This window comes from Scardinius erythrophthalmus (assembly GCF_964197995.2).
Source record: "Scardinius erythrophthalmus genome assembly, chromosome: 25".
Classification (NCBI taxonomy): domain Eukaryota; kingdom Metazoa; phylum Chordata; class Actinopteri; order Cypriniformes; family Leuciscidae; genus Scardinius; species Scardinius erythrophthalmus.
The window spans coordinates 21486017-21512191 of NC_138245.1; the positions used below are offsets into that span (position 1 = coordinate 21486017).

Genomic DNA, 26175 nt, shown 5'->3' on the forward strand with positions numbered 1-26175 from the left:
TTGTGTCATAATTGTTATTATAATTAAAACCAAATTATATTTAATTTAATTAGTTAATTTTTAACCTTTAATAATACCAGCTGACAGGGCTCTCTGTATGTTTACAGCATTATGTGAGATATATTTTTTCTTGAGAAAAATTAACGTCTATCTACTGTAGCCTACCTAATATTAATCCAAAAAGTCAATACTGAATCAAGATTGAAATCAAATCCCAAGAATTGAAAGCGTGAAAATTGTGTAAAATTCTATTTAGTTACCAAATGTTTTGACAATCACTATTGTAATGCAAGTAGTTTTTTTTCTACATCCCCCCACCAATCCATCCATTTCTCTTGAGCAATTAAAATATCGTGATAATACCGTATACCGTGGTAAAAGCTCAATCAATTAATCGCAGCATGAAAAGTTGATACCGGCACATGCCTATTTGCAACCAGTGTTAACTGATAAGAGTAAAAAAAATTAAAAAATCATGTTTTATAAACCAGGGTTAACTGTTCTTATAAAAATACATATTAAAAACATTTTATCTTTTCTTACTATGGTTAACTTCATATTAAAATAATTTATATGTATAATTTTGTAATCTTATAATTCGTAACCAGTGTTAACTGTTCTTATAAAAACACAAATTATCCCCCCAATTTTTTTTTTTTTAATCTTAGCTTATGAATTAGGGCTAACTGCTCTTAAAAATAATTTATATTTTGATCTTATCTTATGAACCAGGGTAAAATCTTCAAATATTTTCCTGACAGAAAAAAAAAAAAAAAATTATTTATATAATCCTAATTACTGAATGTAGCAAATAATATCAGAAAACACAAGACGAATGGTTGATTCTGTTTAATGATGTTATTATTCGTGGGGGAACATTAAAACAAGTAAAAAAAATGACCCACATCAAAACCAAAACTATGACAAGACCCTGCACACAATGCATATCTCAAGTGTGACGCATAAAAACATCAAGAGGTTAAAAACTGACATAGGCAAGCATACGGATCTCGTTATATAGAAGGGGGAAGTAAAAATGTACCCAGAATAAATAGAGCGATGGAGAGGTTAGAATATGTATTACTGCAGGTTTATTCAAGACAGGGGTAATGGAGATAAAATATTTTTTTTATAAATTCAGCAAATATTCTTTACAGTTCATCAGTCACATTTCTGATTTATCAACCAGAATTCTCAGAATGTGAAACTTTGCTTTGGTAATTATATAAAGTGATTTCCAAAGGGACTGAAATTATTCAGAAATATAATGATCTAAGATTTTTGTTAATATTATTACATAAGGATTTTATACAGTAAATGCCCTCTAGTTGAAAATATGATAGGAGAAATTTACGTTTGTGTTACATTATTTCATACATACAGTCTATTGGTTTGGAGCAAAAGCATTTAGAGTGAAGTGTAAAGCAAGCTATCATATTTACATAGTTTTTTATGTTTAAGTGGTATTCACATCTGTAACAAACGTATGAAAACTTTTTTATTCAATACTTGATGTCTGAGATCTGAAAAAACAGAGGGCTTCAAATAGACAATACAACTATCTTTTCTTAAAAGTGCAATTTTTTTTTGGTAGAAAGTAAAAAAATATATATCCTTGTTTTCTGTATAAGTAGAAATGTTATTTTCATTAACAGCATTTTTATTAATTAATTTTTACCTTAAACCAGTGACTAAAAATGGATATTTGTCACGCGAGTATAATTCTGATTCCGAACAAAAAACATTCATTTCACCATCAAACGGAGCATGGAGTGATCAATGTCATGCCCTCGTCTGGACTGTTAAAAATAGCGAAAACTGGTAATTAAAGTATAATACTTGATATTGAAGTTTAGGACAGATGGTAGGATTCAGCCCATATTGTTCATTACCAATACTATAGGGTTTTAAGTACATGGTAATTAAAAATACAAAGATAAAAAGCTCATCTGAATGTAGGTTTATAATAAAGCTTTGCTGCACCATAGCACTGTCGCTCATGCAAACTATTTCGATACAACAGCGAAAAAAAGGTGAAACAAAAGCGAGCAAAACCTTGTAATGACAACACCTGTGTAGCAAGTATAATTCTGGCTTGTAACACTTTCTAGTTTACAGAGTATCAGCGGCACTAACAGGTTGTTCACCTGCTACTGTCAATGTAATGTGAATAGAAAACACATTTGTTTCCCAAATATTTTTCAAGTATCTTTGCAAAAAATTTAAATAGCTTATAACAAAATAAATTCCTTAGATTAGCTTAAAGAAGCTAACTGAAGGCGAGTCAGTTACACGCGATGCCACCGTCTCTGAACGTCCTCCCATCGAGGAGCGACCAAACTTCTTTCCAGTTACTTGAGTTCATGATTTATGGTTACAGTTTCCATTGGTTTTGGTAAACGCACACTGTAATATGATTGTTAATCATGACATTTTCCTGTGATCCAGAACTTTTTTTCAAGAATACGTTGGCTTTAGAGGCGTCCTCTACTCGTCCTCAAATCAAAGTCTTCATCCTCAGCCATACATTGAACACATTACTCTAAATGTTTAAGATACATCTTCAGCTCTCATTTCTTTCTTCTCTCTCTCAGTCGGTTGTGTGTTTGCGATGGCGAGTCCCTCCGTCTCTGCTTTGTGGCCCAGCTGTTCCTGAAGCTCTTTGACGACCCTCTCCAGGTTCTGCCGGGCGTCCCGCTCCTTCAGCAGGTCCTCTCTTAACTGCTCACGGTCCACTTCTGCTTGCTGGAGCTTCATCTGCAGATCTTCAATCTGATGGAGAGAAAAAGAGATGTTGGAAGTCATTTTCCAGAGCAAATTTTGTGCACATCCTATCTGCTGTCATTATACTTTATTATTCACAGTGGTGTCCAAAAGTGTGAAAACGCTTCTGTTTTAACTCACCCTGCTCTCTAAACATCAAAAGCAGCCATTAAAAACACACAGTGTAAATGTATCTTCTGTGCTAAAATATACCAACAGGAAGTTCCGAATCTCACCTGTGAGGAATACTTGGCCCTCAAGCGTCCTGCCTCGCAGCCCTTATCGCACACCCGGAGCTGTCTCTCTCTGTCCAGCTCCCTCTTCAGCCTGCCGCAGGACTCGTTGGCGTCTCGCACCTTCTTCTCACACTCCACACGGAGGCGCTCAATCTCCTTCCTCAGGTTCCGCTTGGCCTCGATGGCTTCCCTCAGCCTGCCCTTCTTAGTCACCCTGACAAACTCCAGCTCCTGTGAACGATAGGCAATATTGTTGAAGATTAGCACACACATTTTTACAAAGCAATTCGCTATACAAATGTGCTTATTTGATTATCGACCTAGAAATAGTGCAGAGCAGTATTATTGTAGTATTTATGAACTATTTTATAGTATTTTAATTTTAGTTAAGATTTTAGTCATTTTGTTCTTTTTATTAGTTAAAAAATTTCTCTTTAGCTTTTTTTCAGTTAATGGCCAAGGCAACATTTCTATTTGTTTTTTTTAAGTTTATGTTTTTCATCTAATATTTATATTTTATTTCATTTTAGCATTATTTAAATTACCAATAACTATTTTCAATAGTTTTAGTTGACGACTACACTGTGATTATTCTAAATTCAAAATATTCAAAACTATTCTAAAAATAGAATTTTTAGTATTTAAACAATTTGGATTGAATATTTTGTCCTTTATTTAATGTCGTGAAATGTCTAATGTTTGGTTTGAAAAAACAAACAAACTTAAACCTTCGTTGATTTCCAGGTTGAAATGATATTCTGAATGGCAGTTTTCAAGACTTTCGGAGCTTGCAGTAAGTACCTGCTGAAGGCTGCGTTTGGCTTGCAGAGCGGCGGCTAGCTTGTCCTCTTGCTTCACTCTCATGCGGATGATCTCCTGGAGGAACTTCTCTCTGGCCTCCTTAGAGCTCAGGTCACTGCAGAGCGTCTGCTTGAGGACTTCCAGCTCAGAGCAAGGGCTCGCCCCTAGTCTCACCCTCCCATCATGCACCTCTGCAGTACTGGGAGCGCTGAGGTTCATTGCTCCAATGCCATTTGTAAATGGAGGGGACATCAATGAACAGGAGACAGTACCTGGAATGACAGAATAATACAGCAGTGAAATAACAGTGCAATATTTATTTCATTCTCAATATAAATGGTGTTGCCAGATTTTGAGCTTTAATCAGCTTACATGCATCATATTAGTGTACTATCTACCAAAAATGCATGTATCAATTGTTTTCACAAGATGCATTTAACTGATAATCCTCTTTTTCCACATCCTACCTTCACCACAGTTGTCAACCTCGATTTCTGCGTCTGAGTCCTCGTTCTCCTGAGGTCGCTGTCTGACTACTGGAGTGGGCAGAGAGGCTTTGGTCACCGGCTGTGATTGTCTCTCTGCAGATAGCCACCTCTTTCTTGGCCTGGAGCTCTCTGTCTTGCTTGTGTTGTGGGTCTCGGTGGGGTGAGAGAAACAGTGCGGTGGCTGCTCATTATTTTTAAATGTGGCAATGGGCAGAGATACATTTGGAACTGCCAGGCTGTCTTGTCCTTTAGCAAGTGGTCTGAATATCACAGGAAAAGGAGACATTAATTAAATGTGTCAATCAAAGCAATGCATTGATGCATTGGAGATGATGAATTAACTACTTATGGCTATATTAATGCTATATAATAACAGAATGTTTACATGTGCGCACCTCTCATACTTGTGGCTAGGTGTCTCTCGCTCAGCAGAGGGAACTCTGGGAGACCACGGCCTGAAGGCTGAAGGTCTCTGCTTAAACTGGAGCTGCTTAAGATCCTAAACAGAGAAAAATAAGAGCGTTTAATTAGGGACGCAAGAAGTATCATATTATCAGCTATTGACCAATATAGACAATTCATCAGTATTGATTTAATTGTTTCGTTTTTACTGCGCATTTGTTTTTCATTTATTTAGACAAAATAGTAAAGAATTTTAATATTAGCATCCCTAACTTCTATGATGCCTAGATAAAATAGCCAAAATAATAAATGCTGATAATTTCGAAGAGTAACTTTTCATTTAATTCATAATACAGAGGCCTATGCAGCAATGAGTTGGTTCAACTATGCTCAGACTCTTGAGTGTGAAAATGAAAACAAGTGTGAAAATTGACCCAACAAAACAACTAAATAAAAGAAATATATGAAATTAATTGTTTTAAACGAATGATATAATAGCTTTGAAACCACAAAATATGAATCACGACATATATCTATCTTTATGCGGATAATGTTTTTCATAAAGGAAACAAGCCAATGCAAATCTACCTTATTAGCAGATGCAGCCAGAGACTGTAGCCAATCAGCTTGCTTCTCTTTATCCATTGATGGGGATCTTGAGCGGTCATGTTTGGACTTTTTGGAGGGAATGGGACTGTACGCCTGTAACAAAAACACACACACACACACACACACTCTATAAGATGATAAAAAACACTGTGAAGGCAAGACTGAGGTAGAGCTTTGACCATGTAGGTGTCAAACCAACTTACAGCTCTCAGCAAATATCTGAGAGAAATCAGGGTAAATTTAGCATCAGTACAAATAAAAACCAAACACTACAGGCATTCATACAACTAAAAAGGCTTCTTGAAAAAAAGAGAGTATGACCGTAAGAAATCCCTCCCCTTTGCCCTCAGGTTTCAGCATGTCAGATCCAGGATGGGTTTACCTTTGCCGTACCAACGACCTGCCCAAACCTGTGTCTTTGACTCAAGTTCAGGAATTTAAAACACCCCCGTAACCTGAGCATCCTGACAACCAGAGTCAGTGTGAAAGTTAGCAGAGGATAAAGTCATGAAGAGTTGCTGATAGAAAAATGGTTCACAATGAGTAAGAAACAGGGTGCTTCTGGCTGAAAAACACCACCTGGGTTGGAATTATGACTGGATAAACGAGGTCAGGGACTAAAGAGTCGTTGACTATAATGGGACACAAGGGGGAGATGCAGCGCTGGATTTGTCTCATCATAGATAGGGTGCTGACAGGAATCTTGAAGTAAAAAAAAAAAAAAAAGGGAATCTTGTAGTTCTATTATAATCACTGTGTATTCACACGCTCACTGTGCCGATCTTAAGTGGCGAACTATAACAAACCTGTTATCACAAGGCGTGGGAGCACGCGTTTTGTGACCATGGCTGTTTGGAGGGTTCTTTCAATGCGGATCTGACTCATGCTAATACACACTTGCCTCAACGTCCAGCTTAAGCGATGACTTTACGGTCGGTAACGTGGACCTTGGAGCCGAGAAACACACGCAAGGAATACACAAAGCACACACGTATTTTCTGAGAGCGCAGTTGAATAGCGCGGACCAATTGATGATCAAGGACTCTTCAGGATGAGTGTAGCGGCTTTGAGAGCAGCCTCTTACCGATTCAGTACACTTTCTGAAATATTTAAATAGACAGAACGATAGAGGACGTATAATCTTCTAATATAGAATTATAAACTATATACCCTTTACGAGTGTAAAGAATATTATTTTCTCCACTTATAACATCTACCACGGCATAGTAGCCTGGCCTACCACCACATTTCCCTTTGAAATCCACCTGACAGGGCTTGGCTTAGACCGATTAAAATGGTTTTAAATGGGACAAAAATTGCTACAATATTTTAAATAGCAACAGCGAAAGGGGAAAATAAATTCACAAAACACTCGAACTTGCTAATTAGCAATTTGAAAAAAGAAATTAATGTCAGTAAATTGTTTAAAGCCGTCGCAACTGACTTCTACCGAACGGCAAATCGTTTTCTCTGATTTGATTCGAACTGAACCATGAACTGGTACTTAAAGGGATAGTTCACCCAAAAATGAAAATTCTGTCATTAATTACTCACCCTTATGTTCCAAACCCGTAAGACTTTCATTCATCTTCGGAACACAAATGAAGATATTTTTGATGAAATCTGAGAGCTTTCTGTCCCTCCATTGACAGCTAAGCAACTACCACTTTGATGCTTTAAAAAGTTCATAAAGATATCGCAAAACTAATCCATTTGAATTGAGCAGTTTAGTCCAAATTTTCTGAAGAGACTCGATCGCTTTATATGATAAACATTTAATTTAGGCTTTTATTCACATATTATAATCACTGATCAGCGAACATAAACACAATCTCAACCAAACCTGCTTGATGCATGAGAAAAAAAATCATTGGTTCTTGCGGAAGATCAAACGTGCTGCGTAACACACAAGAATGAACCTCATTGGTTCTCGCACATCAAGCAAACGTGCTTAAACTTCCGTTTACCACAAGTGATGACAATTTTTGGGTGAACTATCCCTTTTCAATTAAAGACACATTTATATCAGTTTTTCTGTGATGAAAGGTATTCTAATTGAAATATTAAAAAAAAAAAAAAAAATGATTGGTCATTTTTGAGCATAGTGATCCAATTATAATGTTGAATATTTTGGAAACTTTTGCAAGTAATTTGTGGTGGGTGACATGCTGAAAATAACCATAATCAAACAATAATTAACAGTTCCTCCCTCCTTCCTAAGTCTGGAGACCTGGCTGCCTTGCGCAAAGGAAAGCACTGTTTTTTTTTCCCCCTTCAAAAAATGCGGATGGGTAAAGTCAAAACATGACTCAAGCATTGAACAACCACTGCAGACCCAACAAAGAGCGTCTGTCTGTGTTTGTTCCTTCCCTGAGGTCTGGAGTTCCAGGAAGACCAGGGCGTCCCAGACATAATAGTCTTTGACTGTGCACCCTCCCAGACACCACAAGGGAGCCGCTGATGCAACGTCCGCTGATCTGAAATGCAGGGCAGCCGTGACATGGCCCTCACTCACCACCACATCAAAAGCGTGGCCTCGTGACACACATGCAGGGCAGACGGTCTCAAACAGCTTGGCAAAACCACACAAACACATAATGGAGATTGTGTTTGTGTGGCTGCAGATTAGGACATGTACAACATCTGGACTCAAACCAACAGTCTAATAAACCTTAAAAGAAGCCATCTGGATTTATTATAAAATTTTGAAGAATTCTAAATGAGGTTATTGCAAAGCACTAAGAATTACACTACAGCATGAATACAGAAAAAATATTTATGTAACGTCAAATGTGACATACTGTATATTCTTGTTGAGCAAAGTAAAAAAGCGCTAACACAGGCTCCATTACTGATGGAGCACATGAGTGAGTGATTGAAAGAGTGAGTGAGTGAGGGCCACATTTCCTCTCTGTAGTTTGCTTTGGCTGATGGCCCTGTGGGAACTCGGAGCGTCTGGTTCCTGAATGTGAGTGGGCGGGTTCGAGGAGCAGGACCACAGAGGAAACACAAAGCAGCAGGAATGTATACTTGAAGGCCAAGTACGGCTTACTCTTAAAGTGGCCATTCAATCCTATGCCCTTTCAACTGCCTATTGTGTAGGATTTCTTTGAAGGCATGTTATAAAGGAGCGCTTTACGGCAAACATACATGGATGAAACGTGCATATCTGCGTCAACATAACCGTTGGTTTTAATCAAATTCATTATTCGTGTTATGGCAGATAAACAATACATGGCAGATATTAAAATCATACACTACTTTGTCTAAATAAATTTAAAAATAAGACTAAAACAGGCTTGGTTCTTGGAAGCAAAAGGGGTGGGCTGGCAGATATCCTGGGTGGCCATAAAACTCAATGAAATAAAGTAATGACAAAATTTAAATTTTTGGGTGAACTATCCCTTTCAGTATCCAACATCAATACAGATAAATTTAAAAAATATATATCTGTCAGTAGCTGATATGGTACCAATATATCATGCACCCCTAGTTTTTTTCAATGTGTGGAAAAAATGAGAAATTACTGGATACTGATTTTAAAAGGGTTTGAAAAATTACATTTTTGCAAATGGTCCAAGATGTGCAAACGTCCCAAGCAAATATATTTAGTATAACATTTTGGAATGCATTGCTCCATCCAAGAGCCATGGGTGCATGTTGTCATAAAACGGATTGGATAACATCTGACCACGTTTGCTTCTGATTTCGGAATGACTAATGAAGCAAATATCACTCCACTTGCATTCGTCGTGTCACACCATCCAGCTTGTTTGGGGAGAAGGTGCATGGTCTAAGTCTCTGTTGCCATTACTTGGAACTGGAAGCCAAACAAGTGGAGTTGCATTCGTCGTGAAACAAAAATACTAAAATAGTCTGCTCTATTGAACTTGCTCAAGCAACTAACATCCTCACAATAATGTGCCATGCTGCCTGAAAGAACAGTAGCGGTGGTGGTGCACAGCAACCAGGCACAACAAGTTTCCTATTACAGCTTTTCTTTCCCCCTACGGAAATCCTGCATGTAATCCCCAGATCTGTGTGTGCTTCACCGTGCTCTGCCAAAGTCAAGGGCAAAACTGGTGAAGCGCACTTGGGTGGGAGCTTTATAGAGACGTGTTGGAGACCGGTGCCCTAATTAGAGGGGGCTTCTTGAAGACTGTATAGGATAAAAGTGTACATAAGAGTATGTGAGAGAGAAAGAAGGTGGCAATGCCAGCTGTCCTAATGCAAGTGAGAGTGCTTTGGAGGGTCTCGCAATTTATATTAAGCTCAGTTGTCACCAGGTGTCAGCTGGCAGATCGGTGCCATTTGAAAATGTCCCCAGCTCTTCCGCTTTCAAGTGACAGGAAAAACCATGCCATCACGTTTCCCTTCAAGTCCATTCTTTTTCAGAAGCCTTGCCAGAAGTTAGATACAGAGCCTAAGGGAAAACCAATCTTGATTGGATTGTGTTAATAGCCTTTAAACTGGAGTCTTGCTGCTGTCTGAGCAGAAGAGGGAACAGACTTTTGAGGCAGAGGCGGGGTGTAACGTGTAATCCTGCTCTGAGAGCGATGGAGGAATCCATCTGCTTCAATATGGTGTATTCCAGCAGGCACATAAGGGTATAGTCTCATCGGACTCTTAAGTCCTCCAATAAGTAGTCCACCTCCAGACTGCAAATAAAATGCATTCACAAAACTCATACATACAGTTCTACCCAAATTTCCCTTGATATATTCATAAAACGGATTGCATTTATGTATTTAGATGGATTAAACGGCATGCTGTGGAGAGTAATGCTTACACTGAGGTAGAGACAAAACACCCCACAAGGCACACACACATTCACACAATGTCTTTCTGCTTCTCTTCACATTTAGAACACTATAATGCAGGAAACATGCAAACCAGGAAGCCTAAGGGGGTGATGGGAAAAAGAAAAACGTCAGTAAATAAACATCTGTAGAAACTCTAGACACTCACCACTAAAGATTATTACTCAGTGCTGCTAATCTGTCTATCAGTACGTCTTCAGTTTGTTTGTGGGATTGACAACCATTTAAAACCAGGGATTTTGTACATTTAATTATGGAAATAAACAGAAAATTTTGGATTTAAAAAAAAATGTAATGTATTTTTTCCAGAAAATAAGTCGCACCTGACCTCAAGTTGCAAGTTGCAACATGTCAAAATCGCATTGTTGAGAGAAAAACAAACGATAAGTGCAAAAAATCGTACTCTCTCATTTGGCACAAATCCAAATGTGTGCACTTTATTTTGCAGCATGTTTCAGATGATAAAAAAAGTCACTTATAGTCCGGAAAATACAGCAAACAAGAAATAATATAGAATACAATATAGAATACAAGAATACAATAATATAGAATACAAAAATATATTGATCACCTGACTGCTTAGCACAGAGAGTCAGATTTTCAGAGTGCTGGTCGTGCCTAAATTCTAATCTGTGTGCTTTAGTTCTAATGCTATTGCGCAGGAGGTTAAGTGCAGAAAGACAATTAGGCTACAGTCTCACTGAATCACCTCTTTGCCACACCAACACAAGGGGCTCGAAATAAGGAGAGCCATAATATCACATATCAGTTAGAAGAGCTTGAAGAAGGCCACGAGCCCTGCCTAAACCATCACTAAGTGAAAGGGTGATATTCCCGCCCTTTCTATCTGCAGTTTCTAGTTGTCCCTGTGCGCAGAGGGTGGAATGGCTGGCTGGCTTTGGCTCTCGTGCCTGTGTGATTGACTGAGCAGATGGGGCTTTAGTTCCTCCAGTTAGAGTGTGGACTTCTGTTAGCAGCTGTGTCTCACTGAAGAGCCCCTCCTGTCTCCGCTAATAGCTAGCTAAACCTCCTGCCTGATGCAAAGAAATCACAGAAACTGAAGCAAAAACGTTGAGAGTGAGGGTAAATTAAGGTAAGGACACTGTCAGAGCTGGTGCACGTACTGGTGCTAATGCTGCCAACAAACAATACAGTTTGGGATCAGTACGATTTTTTTAAAAAATTAATGCTTGTATTCAGCAAGGGGACATTAAATTGATCAAAAATGACAGTAAAAAACATGTATGTTTAAAAAAATCCAACTTTTTTGAACTATTCATCAAATAATCCTGAAAAAAAAAAATGAACTGTTTTCAAAATTGATAATAATAAATGTTTCTTTAGCACCAAATCAGCATATTATAATGATTTCTGAATGATCATGTGACACTAAAGACTGGAGTAATGATACTGAAATTTCAGCTTTGCCATCAAAGGAAGAAATTACATTTTAAAACATTCAAATAATTTAAATCTCAATAATCTTTCACAATATTATTTTTTTACTGTATTTTTAATCAAATATATGCAGCTTTGTAAGCATAAGAGATTTAAAAAAAAAAGTCCCGTCCCTTTTCCCCTATATCTCCAAGCCGATTTATTGTCATTCTCTACAAACTCCAATAGGCCTTGGAGCTAATGCTGACAACACAAGTTTGAGTCTAGCCTGCAACACATTCTGTTTCATGTTCCCCTGTCTCTCCCAATTTCCTGTCATGATCTACAGTCTCTGTCTAATGAAGCAAAAAGTCCTACAAAGAAAAAAGACAAGGACTTAAAATAATGACCAGAAAAGTACATCGGAGAAATATTCGCCACATACATGGAATGCAACCAATGCTTGCACTCACTTACGTAACGCTTCCAGTCAGCGATCAATCAGTCATGACAGTTGAATAGGACAGGACACACATGATATGCATTTTGTCAGGGAGCTGCTTCGGTATGTCAGACGCTGAATATACAATCACTCCCTTCGACAGCAACACCTAACCTCACACACCCAGGCACTTCAGAATGCTGCTGGAAGAACACGTGAAAGCTCATACTTTGTTGTGTATGGAGGACTGACGGCAATAACTGTGACTCCTGCACCAAATAAGGTGCGGTGGTGGGTTTATTTGGGAGGATGATGTGGGAGTGAATGCCAAGGGGAGGTCAGAAGGTTTCAGGGTACGGAGAGGCTGCTGAAGTTGTAAAAGCTCCCGCTGAGAATTGGCAGGGTGAAGTTACGGTCAGTGCTTAGGGTCTCAATGATGTCACGGCACCTTCACTGTGTCTGCCCTGGGACAGGGGAGGGGCAGCGTGGTGGCAATTGACTCAAGTGAGGCTATAAATCCATCTGAAATTTACTGCTTCCAACCACATTTCGGCATTCTCAACCCCTGACGCCATCTAAACGCTGGCGTTCGACAACACAGAGGTGTTGTAAAGATGGAGCAGACATCTTCCATGCAACTCCAAGAGCTAGAACAATAATGTGCACCCATCCAGGAGGGAGACCATCACTTGACCTTTCATAGCATGTCCATTTGAGACTACGGCTAATCACCGCAAGTAGGCCTACAGTAAATGGAAAACATGGCAGTTTCTGTGAAACGCTCTTAGGGCCCGTGCATTTGCGAGCGAGGCAGAGAGGGGAGTGGGCCCTATAATTAAGGTGTATACGGCCAAGGCTGGGAGTGGATTATTTTAGTTTGTTCTGCTTTTTACAGTCACTTTGAAAGCCCAATGTTCCTCCAGCATTTGTCAAAACAAATACAAGTGCGGCAAACTGGAGGTGGGTGTGCTAATGGATGTCGTGGATTGACAGGAAGCATTAGAAACAACAGAAGAGGAAAAACAGAGAATTGCGTGGTAGAAGGAAAAACAAAACAAAATTAGGGGCGAAAAAGAGCTAACCGCCGAGTGCCCAAAACTCCGTAATTGAGTGTTTTTCCAAAGTACAAGACATACAAGGTTAGAATTAGCTATTATTACAGCACCGTGTGAAGAGCTGTCACATCTCTACATGGAAACCCTGCATTTTGGAAAAATCCCTTTTCCATTTTTCCATGAAGTAGTAGAGCTTAATAAAGCAGATGATTACATAAAGAGATTAATAGGGAAACAGAGAGGCTCATTCTTCCATTAAGCAGTAAAGAAGGGCACTCTTTCAGGACAAGAAAAATCCTTCAAATAAAAGCTGGGATACTTGAATGTCTGGTCAAAAGATATAGATTTGACTAAGTCTTACACAAAAAAATAAGGTTTAAAGGAATAGTTCACCCAAAAATTAAGTAAATTCATATTTACTCACCCCCATGTCATTCCAAACCTGTATGACTTTCTTCTGAGAAACACAAAAGAAAATATTTTGAAGAATGTCGGTAACAAAGCCGTTTTGGTGACCACTGAAAACATTTCTGAAAATATCTTAAACTTTCCAGAAGAAAGTCATACAGGTTTGGAATGACATTAGGGTGAGTAAATAATGACAGAATTTTCATTTTTGGGTGAACTACCACTTTAACTTTACGAACCTGTCAGAATGAGAAGCATCCCCGCTGAAAACAGCAGTTTTGGATTGCATATTAGCTTTGAGATTATGTACCTGGTGGGGACATCAGCATCCTAAACTGGGGACCAGGATACAACCTCAATAGATTTTTTATTTATTTTTTGCCAGCAGGCATTACATTATTCTGCTCCCTTGATGTGCTTTGTAACTTTGAAAATTCCTGGAAACTTCTTTTTCCTGGACCATTTTCATTTTACAGCGCTCCTCTGAATCTGAAAGGGCCAATGTTTTTCTCCATAGCAACTGCATAACACCTTGAGCTCAGCTCTGACTCAACCAACAGAACACAACAAAATACTGAATTCGCCATCTCCACTCCAGGGTGTTCGCGGACCAGACCCTTTCCCAGTCCTGCTTCTGCGGCTAACATTAGTCTGCCAGTCTTCTGGACACTTGTTAAATGGACCTACACACCTGACATCCATTAAGCATGTATTTTTGCTAGCGCTCCGCTCGCATAAATCCTGTGAAGTTGCTTCCTTTTAACCGAGATGTGGCTGTTTTACAGATAATCAGGCTTTTCTGAATTTATGCCAAAATGTCTGACAGTTAGAGTAGCTTACCAGTGAGTCAGTGCCAGCTCAGATCTAACACAAAAGAGAGACAACGAAGATAAAGGCCAGTGTGTTATATAAATGTCTCCTGAGTCTGCTGTGTGCATGTTCCCGATGTGACACTGCTCTGTGCGTTAATTTGTTCAGTCTGATCTGATCAGAGGGATTAGGTCCCGGTGCTCCTGTTCTGAGCCCTGCCTCAAAAGACGGCCTGGGGTTAGCATGTAATCTCCCAGCACCAATCCATACTGACCTATGTGGCCTTTCCACTAACAGCTGAGGGACATTTGTCTGTCTGTGTCCTCTCATACGTTTGCACCGCATTCTATACCTTATAAGACCATATGCTACAACGTTCACGATACATGTGCACTGATAGTAACATTATGTCCGATAATATGAGGCATTACAAATCTATACAATAGAAACGATATATAAATTGAATTAAGAAACACTAAAATGAGTCATTTTAATGGTTAATTGTGAAAGTGAATTTAGTTATCACAAAATTATAATGTACAGTATGAAAAATGGATATTCATTTTGAGATCTGCCAAATGTTACATTTAACAGTGTTATTAAATTTACTTTAAGTGAGCGTTAATGATTAATCTAAATGTAAAAATAAGAGAATGAAAATGCACAATTAAATATCCAATTTCGAACAATAACGATAAATGATAAAAAAAAAACTATTGGTAGATAACTGATATGGTAGCAATGGTTTGAGTCTGTGTTGTAAACAATAGATTTAAAAAGCTTTTATGGTTCCATTTTTTAACATTAGTTAACATCAAATAATAATGAAAAACACTTCTAGTGCATTTATTAATCTTAATTAATGTTGATTATTTACTAATTACAATATTTACTACATTATTAAAATCAAAAGCTGTATCTGTTAGCATTATTTAATGATTAACAAAGAATAATAAGTAACAAACGTTTTGCTCACTGTTCTTTAATGTTAGTTATTGCATTAATGTTAAGTAATGAGACCTTATTGTAAAGTGATGTTATAGTTTGACACAAAAATTAAGCTTGAACATGATTGTATGTTTGTTTTATTATTGTTTTTTGTTGTATGTGTGTAAATGCAAATTCGGGCTACTTATCGTAGCAAGAGATTTTCTCCTGGTTAAATAAAGGTGAAATAAAAAAGGAAAATAAAAATAAACGTTTAAAAATACTAAAATCACAATTATTCAGCATTATTACATTTCAGCTTTTTTTTTTATTGACAGCCCTAGTAATTAATTTTTCATAATATTTTATGAATACTTAATTGTAATAATTATTATCACAAAGATCACATTCAATTAAGTTGGTAACACTTTACACTAAGTTTCATTTTATTAACATTAGCCATTGCATTATGAATCCTGAAGTAACAATGAACAATACTTTTAAAAAGCATTTATTAATCCAGGTTAATGTTTAGTTTATAATTCATATTAATACATTTTTAACATTAAGTTGTATAATCAAACATGAATTAACCATAAACACTTGCATATTTATAAATGAACAATAACAGTATTAGTGCATAATCCCAAATGAACTTCAACTAATTGAACTTTATTGCAAAGTGTTAATTCTTAAGTTTGGAAGACATGCTAAAAATGCTAAATTGTGTGCTGCGTTACTGTATAAGGCCATGGTGAACTGGCAGCCAGTAAACACACGCACGTATACCCACCCAGCGAGTCTGAGAGAACGAGAGCACAGGGTGAACAGACACTAGTATGGCAGGGAGGGGAGGCTCTGCTCAGGAACTCAATAATAACTTTCAGCAGTCTAGCCAGGAGGCTAGAGGCCCAGACTGTGGCTGTTCAATCCTCCAGCCCTCCCCCCTCCGCAGCTCTGGGCTCCTCCCTCTGCCCTGGCCTGTGTCTGCTCCACAGGACTAATGCATTTTGCAGACAGCCTAGAGACTTAAAGAGACATAAACCACATTTTTCCTCCCTGAATCACTGCTGTTGATGTAACCACTAACTCAGAACAGAGATCATTATTTCCAGCCGTTAATTCAAAATCTCCCGCTCTCGCTCTCTTTCTTATTACTCTTTTCCTCTCTTGGAACCCGGGAGACCTCGACATGACACGGAAAAGTGAGGGAGAGAGACGCCCTGAAATATGTTAAGAGCCTCTCAATAAATCTCGGGCCAAATGCTCAAACTGCACCACCCTCCGAGTCCGAACGCTTCTTTGATGTGCAACTCACCAGCCTGGAGAAGCTCTTGTCAAGTGCAATCAGAGGTCCTCGCGTCAAATGCATTTGAAGTCATTATTATGATAATTATAAGAGGCAAATCCAATAGACATGATCAGACAGCGCTGGTACAGAGCAGATCCAGCTGTTGGGAGTTGGGATGTATACTTCTGCCTGTAAATCAACAGAGATTACATTACTGCTGTCTGCCGGGCAGGGAATAATGACGGATTTGAATGCTAAATGCATCAGTCTGAGAGACAAAAGCTTCGTGCGGGATTCGTAGTGAAGTGGGAAGTGCCGTCTGTCTCCTGCAGACTGCTGGCGCTGTAAATACAGGCAATTTAGTTTCGCATGCTTAAGGTATCGCAACATTTTCAAGGACTGTATGAGATACAATAGCTTACAGTAAAGGGATAGTTCACCCAAAAAAAGATATATATTAAATATAATACATATTTAAAAAATATATTCTTTTGTCTTCTGTAGAAGAAAGAAAGTCAAACAAACAAGTAAACGACTGTTGTGTTAACTATCCTTTTAAAAAAGCCTCTCTGAACCAAGGTCTCACCTGCTTGCAGTAGGCGTCCAAGGATTTGAGCAGATTTAACCGCAAATGTCTAACACAGTGTCTACCATCTGAGATGTGAGACAGCATGGAGCCAGGCGCCCTAGTGAAGTAGAGCAGAATACCACAGCCAGGAAATAATTAAAAATTCAATGGGCTTGAGTGACACAGAAACCTTCAAGGGCGTGCCTGCCAAACACAGTTTTTACTCTTCCACTGTCAGCATTTTTCATCCTCCAAAGAGGATGCTGAAACGAGTGGGGGCCATAAAGAGACTAGAAACTCAACCACGCTGAGATACACTAGATGGAAATTCAGTCAGGAAACAAAAACAAGGCCAAGAAGTTGGAAGACGGTCATTGTGCTTCCGAATGAATTCCGAAAGATCACATTTGTTTTTACGCCCTCTCAGTTTGATTTAGTCTCTCTCTGTTAACTGATATTTATGAGAGCGCATTGTTACTCAAGCTGCAGAAGGTGTTAAAGTTGGTTCAGCCTCTGTGGAGGATATAATTTCTAAAGGAATCTGGACTTGATCAGACCTGAAAAGCCCACTGAGCAAAGCATGCAAAGTAAGATTATAGGACGGTAGAAAATAAGACAGTGTGAACAAAATTCCACAATTGTTTGTTTAGTTTCCTCACCTTTTTAATTGATGGTAGAAACATAATATACATGAATCTGAATGTTAATTTTGAATTGCGACCAAGAAAGTTTTTAATTAGGCTACTTGTCTTATTATTCTGTTCCGTGCCAGTGGGGCTGTTTGGAGTTTCAGAGTGACTTGATGAGGCACATGATGACGCATATCGACACAAAACTCATTCGTTGACTCACCAGGGTCCAACTTCTCGCCATCTGTGTGAATCACGTCTGCTGTCCTGCCTTGTAAAATTTTCTCCGTGGCCAGACGCATGCAAAAGATGCCTGCATAAAAACCACTTCCCACCGTCTAAAGCTCCAAGGTATTTTAAAGGGGAGAAAGGCAATGAACTTCTGACCCGAATAGAGGGCTGTGAAGGAAGCTGAGGAGCTCGGGGGCATCCAGAGTGTCTTGCCATGTCTCACCCTGCAAGGCCATAAACCCCCTAAAACTCCAACTTCCAACACTTTTATGGCTGCCAGATGGTGGGGGAGTCTGTGTGCCCATGGACCCCTTGTCTCTGGACTTGTCTCCAACTCCAGTAAAACCAGTTGACCCCGGTGAACTGACATTCACTCTCTATCTAGCTATATTCAGATATCGTTCTGACTATTTATCTGAATATATATCTATGTCTATCAATATCTATTTGAATATCTGACTAATTGGATTTCTCTGAGTGTCTTTTTGAATATCCACTCAACTGAATTTCTGAAAATCCATTTTCAATATGTATATCCATTTTCATTGCCCACATCCATTTCCAATAAGCTTTCCATCCATCCATCCATCCATCCATCCTCTAGTTTCTTCAAATTATTTTTTCACTGTACATATCCAGGTCAATGGGAGTTTACAAGTGCAAGAAAAGAAAAAATCAATCAATCAATCGTTTCCTCTGCTAGTTATCAATTCATGAGATTAGCTACCCCCCAACCCCCTCAAAAAACAACAACTGCCATCAGCCCCACCCTCTTACCTCAGCTGAAATTGCTTGTGTTGTTGTTTATGTCCTGTAATTCAACCTGACCTCCCTACAACCCCGGCCGGGGGCTTCCTGGGCCATTAGGGGTGCTTGGACTGTGGGCTTTTGACGTGATAAAAGGTTAATACTCTCCTCATTAAGCTGACAGGGCCGCTGTAAAACAAAGAAGAGCGGACCACTCCTTTTCACACCGTCCCAACGACATCAAATGGCATCAGTTGGGTCTGTTTTGAAGCAATGTGTATTAGCTAAACCACCCTGAGGTGACCTCCTGTCTACCTTTAAGACAAATCAGATGTTCAAAGAGCAAAATAAATGGGATAAGTATAAATATTTCTTAGCACGACAACAGAAAGGCCAAATTCTTTCTGATCAAACAGTGTTTTATACAAGCATTTGACCAGTTTAATCAGCAACATCTGACTGGAGGCAACCAAAGAGACTCATTATCCATGCATTTCCATGCATTCTTGAAAATCCCCTTGGGCTTTAATATGCATAAATATGATTACCAACACCATGTGCCCTCAGCCTGCTGATCCCTAATCTTCTTTCTACATTCTTCAACTGTTTGAGCTTAAGTCACTTTCATATTTTTACAGGCTAGCTCTCATTTGGCTTCTCTCTCCACCACGGACAGAAAACTCCATATTCATGAGAAGCTTTAATTGAAAGAAGGGAGGGGAGTCCTAAATTTGCTTTTTGTGTCAGCCAGCAGGGACAAATGCAGCTTCAGCACATTTTCTTCCTATTCTCTGGTGGAAGAGAAGGAGAGAGAGATAAAAGGAGGAGAGGAAGAAAGAAAAGAGAGATTACAGACACTGGACCGGTGGTGCCAAGAAGAGCGGAAATCATACATAAAGACCAGTCTGAATCTCTGAATCTAAATAAAGACGTGATCCTTCCAAAAGACACCTCTTTGGCCCGTTTTCAGTAAAAATCAGACAGGGAGGTTGTTTGCATTCCAGGAAATGTCTCCCACTTTCTGCATATGCAGCACTTGGTTTCCTTGCTGAATGCAGAACACTTCAGCGGCCACAGCTGTCTCAGGTTTTTGCAGTGAGGCCTTCTGCAAGCAAAACGCGGCCAAGGCTTGTCAGGAATTTCAATGAAAATACAGTGTTATAAATGACCTTGAAAAACGGGTAAAAAAAAAAAAAAAAACACGATGAAAACCTACTTCCAACTTCAAAATCCGCACTGATGGGTTTCTTTCATTTCACATGTCTCTAGAGACGTTTTTTTCCTGTGGCACATGTGTGATTTTTCTCACAAAGATTATGGATGAAGACAACTTATATTTCGGAATAGCCAAGATCAGCCTTGTGAACAGACATTGGTCTATTTATTTATTGGAATATCTGACTATTTATCCGAATATCTACACTGAAAAATTTCACATTTCACAGTGAATTTCACAATTAAATACCAAGAAACGGCAAGTAACATTGAATTAAACATGACTTTTTATGTAAAATAGACTGAAATAGTATTTTCTTGTAAAACATCCACCAATAATCTTTTTTTTTGTGTGAAAAAAATGTTTTTGCAGTGCATTTGAAATCTTTATCTGCACTGCTGGGTTTCTTTCATGAAGCATTTCATTAGCATTCCATATGTCTCAAGGAGGGGGTTTTTCTCTGTGGCGCATATATGTGATTTTTGGACCGAGATTTTGGACGAAGACAACTTACATTTCTGAACAGCCAAGAACGACCTTGTTAACAGACATTGGTAAAACAGCATAAAAAAATGGAGTCCCACTAAAGTGGCCTGTAACAACCCCTCCTAGCTGTGCATGTCCCTGGCAGTTCCACTCATAAGGTTTCACTTTCCTCATAGGATGAAAATGACCTCAGCACAGTAAAAGCAGACAAGGACTGCTCACCAGATGTGAGCGGAGAAAGCGGAGAGGAGGCAGCCAAAAGGGAGTGTAGAAGAAAGAGAGAGTGCGAGGAAGAAAGACAGAGAGAGTGCAAAAAACATTTGCCTGAAGAATTTACTGCCAACCCCAGAGGAGTCCTTTGATTAAGGGTTCAAGTGGAGTTGCAGGGGTTTCTGGGATATCTCAGGAGCACTTATCCAGTGGAGGGGCTGGTTAAGGAAAGAAAGAAAAAGCGACAGGCAGAAAGAATGAGCGCAGAAAAAGAGGAACGCCATGGAAGCTTGGTAGAAGACCAACAGGTTCAGCCTCAAACACGCAGACGCACCCCACCAACCCCCCTACAAGCAAATGCCAGTGTCATTCCACACCCCTGTGCACCTGCCAGGCACACAAAGGGCCACTTCCTCCCACTGTCTCTGGCCAAGGCCCCTGATCCCATTTAATGCAGCCTGCACCACAACAAAAGGAGATAAATTAGGGGGAAGGCTTGATGATAGGCTGACTAATCCTTTTGGAAAGACTAATTCTATCAGTGGCCAGTACAGTTAGGACCAGCTAAAATGTGCAAATTGAGCAGCACGCGTATCCACAGATTTGTCAGAGTGAGTGTTTTGCAGAAATGCCTCGATGGCCATTTTACTGCGGTTGAAACTCGCACTTGCAGGGTTTGACCCAGACATTCCTTTCCTATCATACCCATCTAGGTTTTTATATGTCCTGCGGTATGCAATTACATAAGACTCCAGACAGAGCTAAACTTGTTTTTGCCAATGAGGGTTCGCAGACAGGCCCTGCAGAAACAATAAAAACGGCTATTATCTGTTTTACATACATTTTATTCGACTGTATTAAATGTTATATCTTATTAAATCATAGAACCAGATTACTATATTATATTATATAAATTACGAGCATCAATTTCAACTTTAATTAAAAATAAAATAAAAAAAGTGTACAGATAAAAGGCCTCTGGATACCTCACATGGCAACTGGTCATGAATCTATCACCTCCCATATGCATACTGAGCGAAGCTTTTACAAGCTGACTTCACGTCTACCGCACATCAAAGCTCTGTGCGTCAGTCCAGTCACACCGCAATCTCACATTCCTCACTTCATTCACACTCAACCTTCTCAGCGTTTGCATGCACTCCTCAGAGCTGCCTTCTCCTAAACAAAGTCCTGAACAATCAAAGCCCGCTATCGTTCCGTGGATCAGGTGAGCCGATGGCCAGTAGACAGCCTCAGAACCAGAGCAAACCAAGACCGCTATATAGCGAGGCCAATTAAGCTGTTGCTGCCCGAAGGAGCCGCGATTACCCTGCTTATAATGATAAGCCGCAAAGCAGCTTGGATTTTTGTAAGGGGGGGAAGCTAGCTTTCCGTCTTCCTTGACCACTATAGCTGGTCCCCATTTTAAGACATAGGCCTGATAATAGCTGGGTCATTATGGGATCAGAAGCTCTCTATTTAAGGCTGTTCAGCTCTGGCCTGCTCGGGCTCAGGCTGCCCATGTCTGTGGTCACTGGCGCACTATAAATAAAAGCAGACACTGGGTACAGGCACGCTATCACATTGCCCTACAAGCCAGAGAGAGAGAGAGAGGGAGGAAAACTCAAAAAGGACTGAAAATAAGTGTTTTCACTGCAGAGATTTAGTGATATGGAAGTACAGTGAACTCAAAAATTAGTATGACAAATTATATTGTAAATAAACAAAATGAATATAGCATAAATGCTGTTATTTGTTTAACCATTCAAATGTTCAGAAATCATTACTAGTCTTCTGTCACATGGTCCTCAGAAATCATTCTAATGTGATAAAAATATATATATATATTATTATCAGTGTTGAAAACAGTTGCGATGCTTAATATTTTTGGAATATTTATGGAAACATTCAGGATTCTTTGATGTATAACGTTCAAAATAACAGCATTTATTTGAAATCTTCTGTAAAATTATAAAATGTCTTTGTCACTTTTTATCAATTTAATGCATATTGACACCAAACCTTTAAACAGTAGGACCGACAGTCAGACAGAACAATATAAATAAAGTTATGGGTTCAGACAGACAGACAGACCAAAATTTCTACATTTTTAATATCTAGAATATGCCGAGCTGATTGTCCCTCCCCTGTGCCTGCCCCACTCACTGTAGAAAGAAGAGAGAGAGAGAGAGAGAGAGAGAGAGAGAGAGAGAGAGAGAGAGAGAGAGAGAGAGAGAGAGAGAGAAAATGGACAGATTAAAAGGAGAGAAAAAAAGCCAAGGCAGAGCACAACTGAGTAATTGAGGGTGACATGTCTGTAACAACACATCAGGCTGTTTGAATAAAGCTCCTTCCTAAGAGAAATGGAGAGAATAGAGAAGCGATGGAACAGATGCTTGGAATTAGAGTAGCCAGTGAGGGGGTGTCATCTGCAAAAAAAGAAAGTGGCAGCAGTTTTGGTCCTGGATAAATAGTCCCACAAAACCTCACTGTGCTGTACAGAGTGAGGAGGCAGCCGTGCTGAATGCGTTTGATATGGGCTCTCGCTCCAGGCCTCGGCGTCGCATTGCTAAAGGCTCCAATAGCAGAAATTTAGTACGTGTTTAACAGCACACCACATTTCATTGTGCTTCGCTAGCATTTAATACCTGATCTCCAGTGCCAAGCAGAAATCTGGCACACACTCAAGCCACTAGGGGAGATGGCTTACAAGAGGTCTGCTTGTTGGTGCCACTGCAAGAACATAAAAACCCAGTTTCCTTCTCTCTTCTGTATCATTTTTACTAATCTGCTTACAGGGACATGTAGAGTAACAAGAAAAGCATATTCGCAGCTGTGTCTTCATGTTGTAAGCATGTGCACTGTCCACTGCAAAATGGCTTTTTTGTTAAAAATACAAAATGACATTAAAGATAGTTCTAAAAATTACAATTCTGTAATCATTTACTCACCCTCATGTTGTTGCAACTCAGTGAATCACAAATTTGACTGATTCAATTCTCACGCTCAATTCACTGGTGGCTGCAGTTAACTGCCTATTGTGTGGACAATTATTATCGAGTAACAACTTATACATTTGTGAGAAACAGACCTAATTTTATGGCTTCAGAAGACTAATATTAGCCTATAGCATACAAGTCGTATGGATCCATACATATGGAGCAAAGGCTCGTTCACACTAAGGACGATAACTATACCGTTTCAGTAATCAATCTAATTCTAGGAGAATAGTGAAGTTCACACCACAGCTACAGCACAACGTGAATGACACAGAGAAACGACATCATTGCAAAACTTTCTGAATGAATTTTCCCAGCCACGATAAAAACATTGACAGCCAATCAGAATCCACCCGACTTTGAAAAGCTCAAGCATTTAAAGTGGCAGACGTCAGGTATTAAAAAGAACATTATTGTCCGTTGATGTGGGCGCTCATACAGTTATCAATCTTGATGTAAAATGGCCATTACACATTGATACATGAGAATCTATTATTTTTGAAGTGAACTGTCCCTTTAAGTAACTGCAGTTCCACTGCATGTATTATGCAGACAATTTGCTGAAGCGTGGAAAAGAGACATTTTTAAATGGACGTTTTTTACTGACTAAACATGACATTTCACAGCCTTAGCCTAAGAAAGATGCAGTAGAGACAAGCTATCTGATATTATCTATGAAAACAGAGGAACCTTCTCCATCCACAGAACTTTTCGTTGAGAACGCCATCTTGCCGAGCGTTCCAGAAGCATTTCTGAAACACCATGTTGTGGTGGACCATCGCAGCGAGTGGAAAATGGAGGCCTTGCCAGCTGTCTGAGGGCAGGAGGAGTGAATCAGCCTTTCTGGAAAAATCTGAATGTGCCTCATAAGCCTCAAAACATAGGGAGGGCAAATGCAGGAAAACCTCCATCCTTGCACCACCCAGAGAGCAGGAGAGAGAGAGAGAGAGAGAGAGCAGGAGAGAGAGCGAGAGAGAGAGAGAGAGAGAGAGAGAGAGAGAGAGAGAGAGAGAGAGAGAGAGAGAGAGAGACACTCACACTTATCCGAACCCGAGGGGCATAGGGAAATGGAGGTTATGGATCAGGTCATCCTGACATCATCATTTCTCCTGCTTTTTTTGCAAGGCTAGGACAGAGCCTTGTATTCCCTAGTAACACAATCACCATGAGAAGGCCTGGATACAAGTGTTGCAGAGACTTGTTTGTGTATGTGTTAAAGAGAGTAAGTGCATGTGTGTGTGTGTGTGTGAGAGAGAGAGAGAGAGAGAGAGAGAGAGAGAGAAAGACAGGCAGAGTGAGCAGTGAGTGAGCGAGCATGAGAGAGCTGGCACGCTCCCCTCAGCCCACCAGCCAGGAAGCATCAAGTTCTTATTTAGCACAGGAAGAGCAGCTTTGCTTAGCAACTACACTGACTCTCCAATCACAGAAGTTTTCTGAATAATGCTGCCTGGGCGTGGAGCGAGAGCCGTCTGCGTGCCTCTGAGGAGTGAACGAGAGGCCACGGGCTGCTTAAAAACACAAAATCCCTCTTTTTTAAAAGGCCCAGACAGCTCACGTTAAAAAACAAGATTTTTTCCTTAGCCTAGAAAAGAACCAACTTTCGATTGTGTGGTTTAGAAAACCCAGTTTGCTTCTGATTTATTTAAACTGCCACTTTTTATTTTTAAATCTAAAGTGAAAATTCATTATTTACTTACCATCATGTTGTTGCAAACCCATAGGACTTTCCTGCTTCCATGGAACACAAAAAGGAGAAATATCGCAATAATGTGCTACTAAAATAAACAGTAAAAGAATACAAAAGCATCATGAATATAGTCCATTCTACTTGTGCACTCCAGTCTTCTGAATTCATGCAGATTTTGGATCAGACCAAAATCCGACCACACTTAAATTTGAGAACCAGGTCAGTCTAATTCATGAAAGAACTATGGTTTGCGAAAAACTCAAAAGTACAATTTGTTTACAAATTTGACCACTACTACTCTCATGAACACGCCATGGCGGCCAATGGTGGATATCACGATTTTTAGCCAACTGCAACTCACATTTCTTTCTGTTCTTCACACAAAGGATTTGAACAACTTCAGAAGACATGAAGTATATTGCAAGAGCTGTATGAGCTAGTTTCAAAGTTACTTTTGTGGTGCTTTTCTGGTCATTATGGAGCTTGACAGCCCATGTTATACTGAAAACAGTGATATTCACTTTAAAACATCAGGATAAAAAAAAAAGAAAATCTGCTTTTATGCAGAAGAACATTTTTGAAAAGACATGAGGGTAAGCAAACAAGGAAAAAAGCAGAGATTGGACAGGAAACGATGGGGGGGGGGCAAGTTTGGGAAACGGATGAATTTGAACTTCACCCACATACGTGAAGCACAGCACAAGTCGTGTTCACTTAATAGACAGCTCCAACATGAATTGCCATTATTAATAGTATAAAATGATTTATCTTAAACACATTTAATTATGCTTGGCTCCATTAATTCTTCCTCATCACCGATGGACAGAGTAGCCAGCGTCAATCCATGATGTGGGAAGGCTATGACCAAGCAACAGTGGAAAATGTGCACTTAACAATGCTATTTGAACATTTAGAAATCAATTTCATTTGAGATTCATGAGCTTCTCCTCATGATAGCTTTGGGGGTGGTCAG

General features: G+C 39.4%; 1 protein-coding gene across 2 annotated transcripts in view; it reads right to left on the reverse strand.

Annotated features, from left to right (window-relative positions):
- Nucleotides 1–834: 834 nt before the first annotated feature.
- The window catches only part of skib (v-ski avian sarcoma viral oncogene homolog b), a 31154-nt gene continuing 5813 nt past the window's right edge, over nt 835–26175 (reverse strand). The window contains exons 2-7 of one of the 2 annotated variants that reach the window (XM_081358026.1): nt 5279–5392; nt 4684–4787; nt 4268–4548; nt 3801–4072; nt 3000–3230; nt 835–2772 (exon numbers count right to left, since the gene is read on the reverse strand). In XM_081358026.1, coding sequence (XP_081214152.1) covers nt 2551–2772; nt 3000–3230; nt 3801–4072; nt 4268–4548; nt 4684–4787; nt 5279–5392 — 1224 coding nt within the window. In that variant the 3' untranslated portion in view covers nt 835–2550. The remainder of the gene's footprint in view (nt 2773–2999; nt 3231–3800; nt 4073–4267; nt 4549–4683; nt 4788–5278; nt 5393–26175) is intronic. The other variant, XM_081358027.1, reaches the window with a different exon arrangement.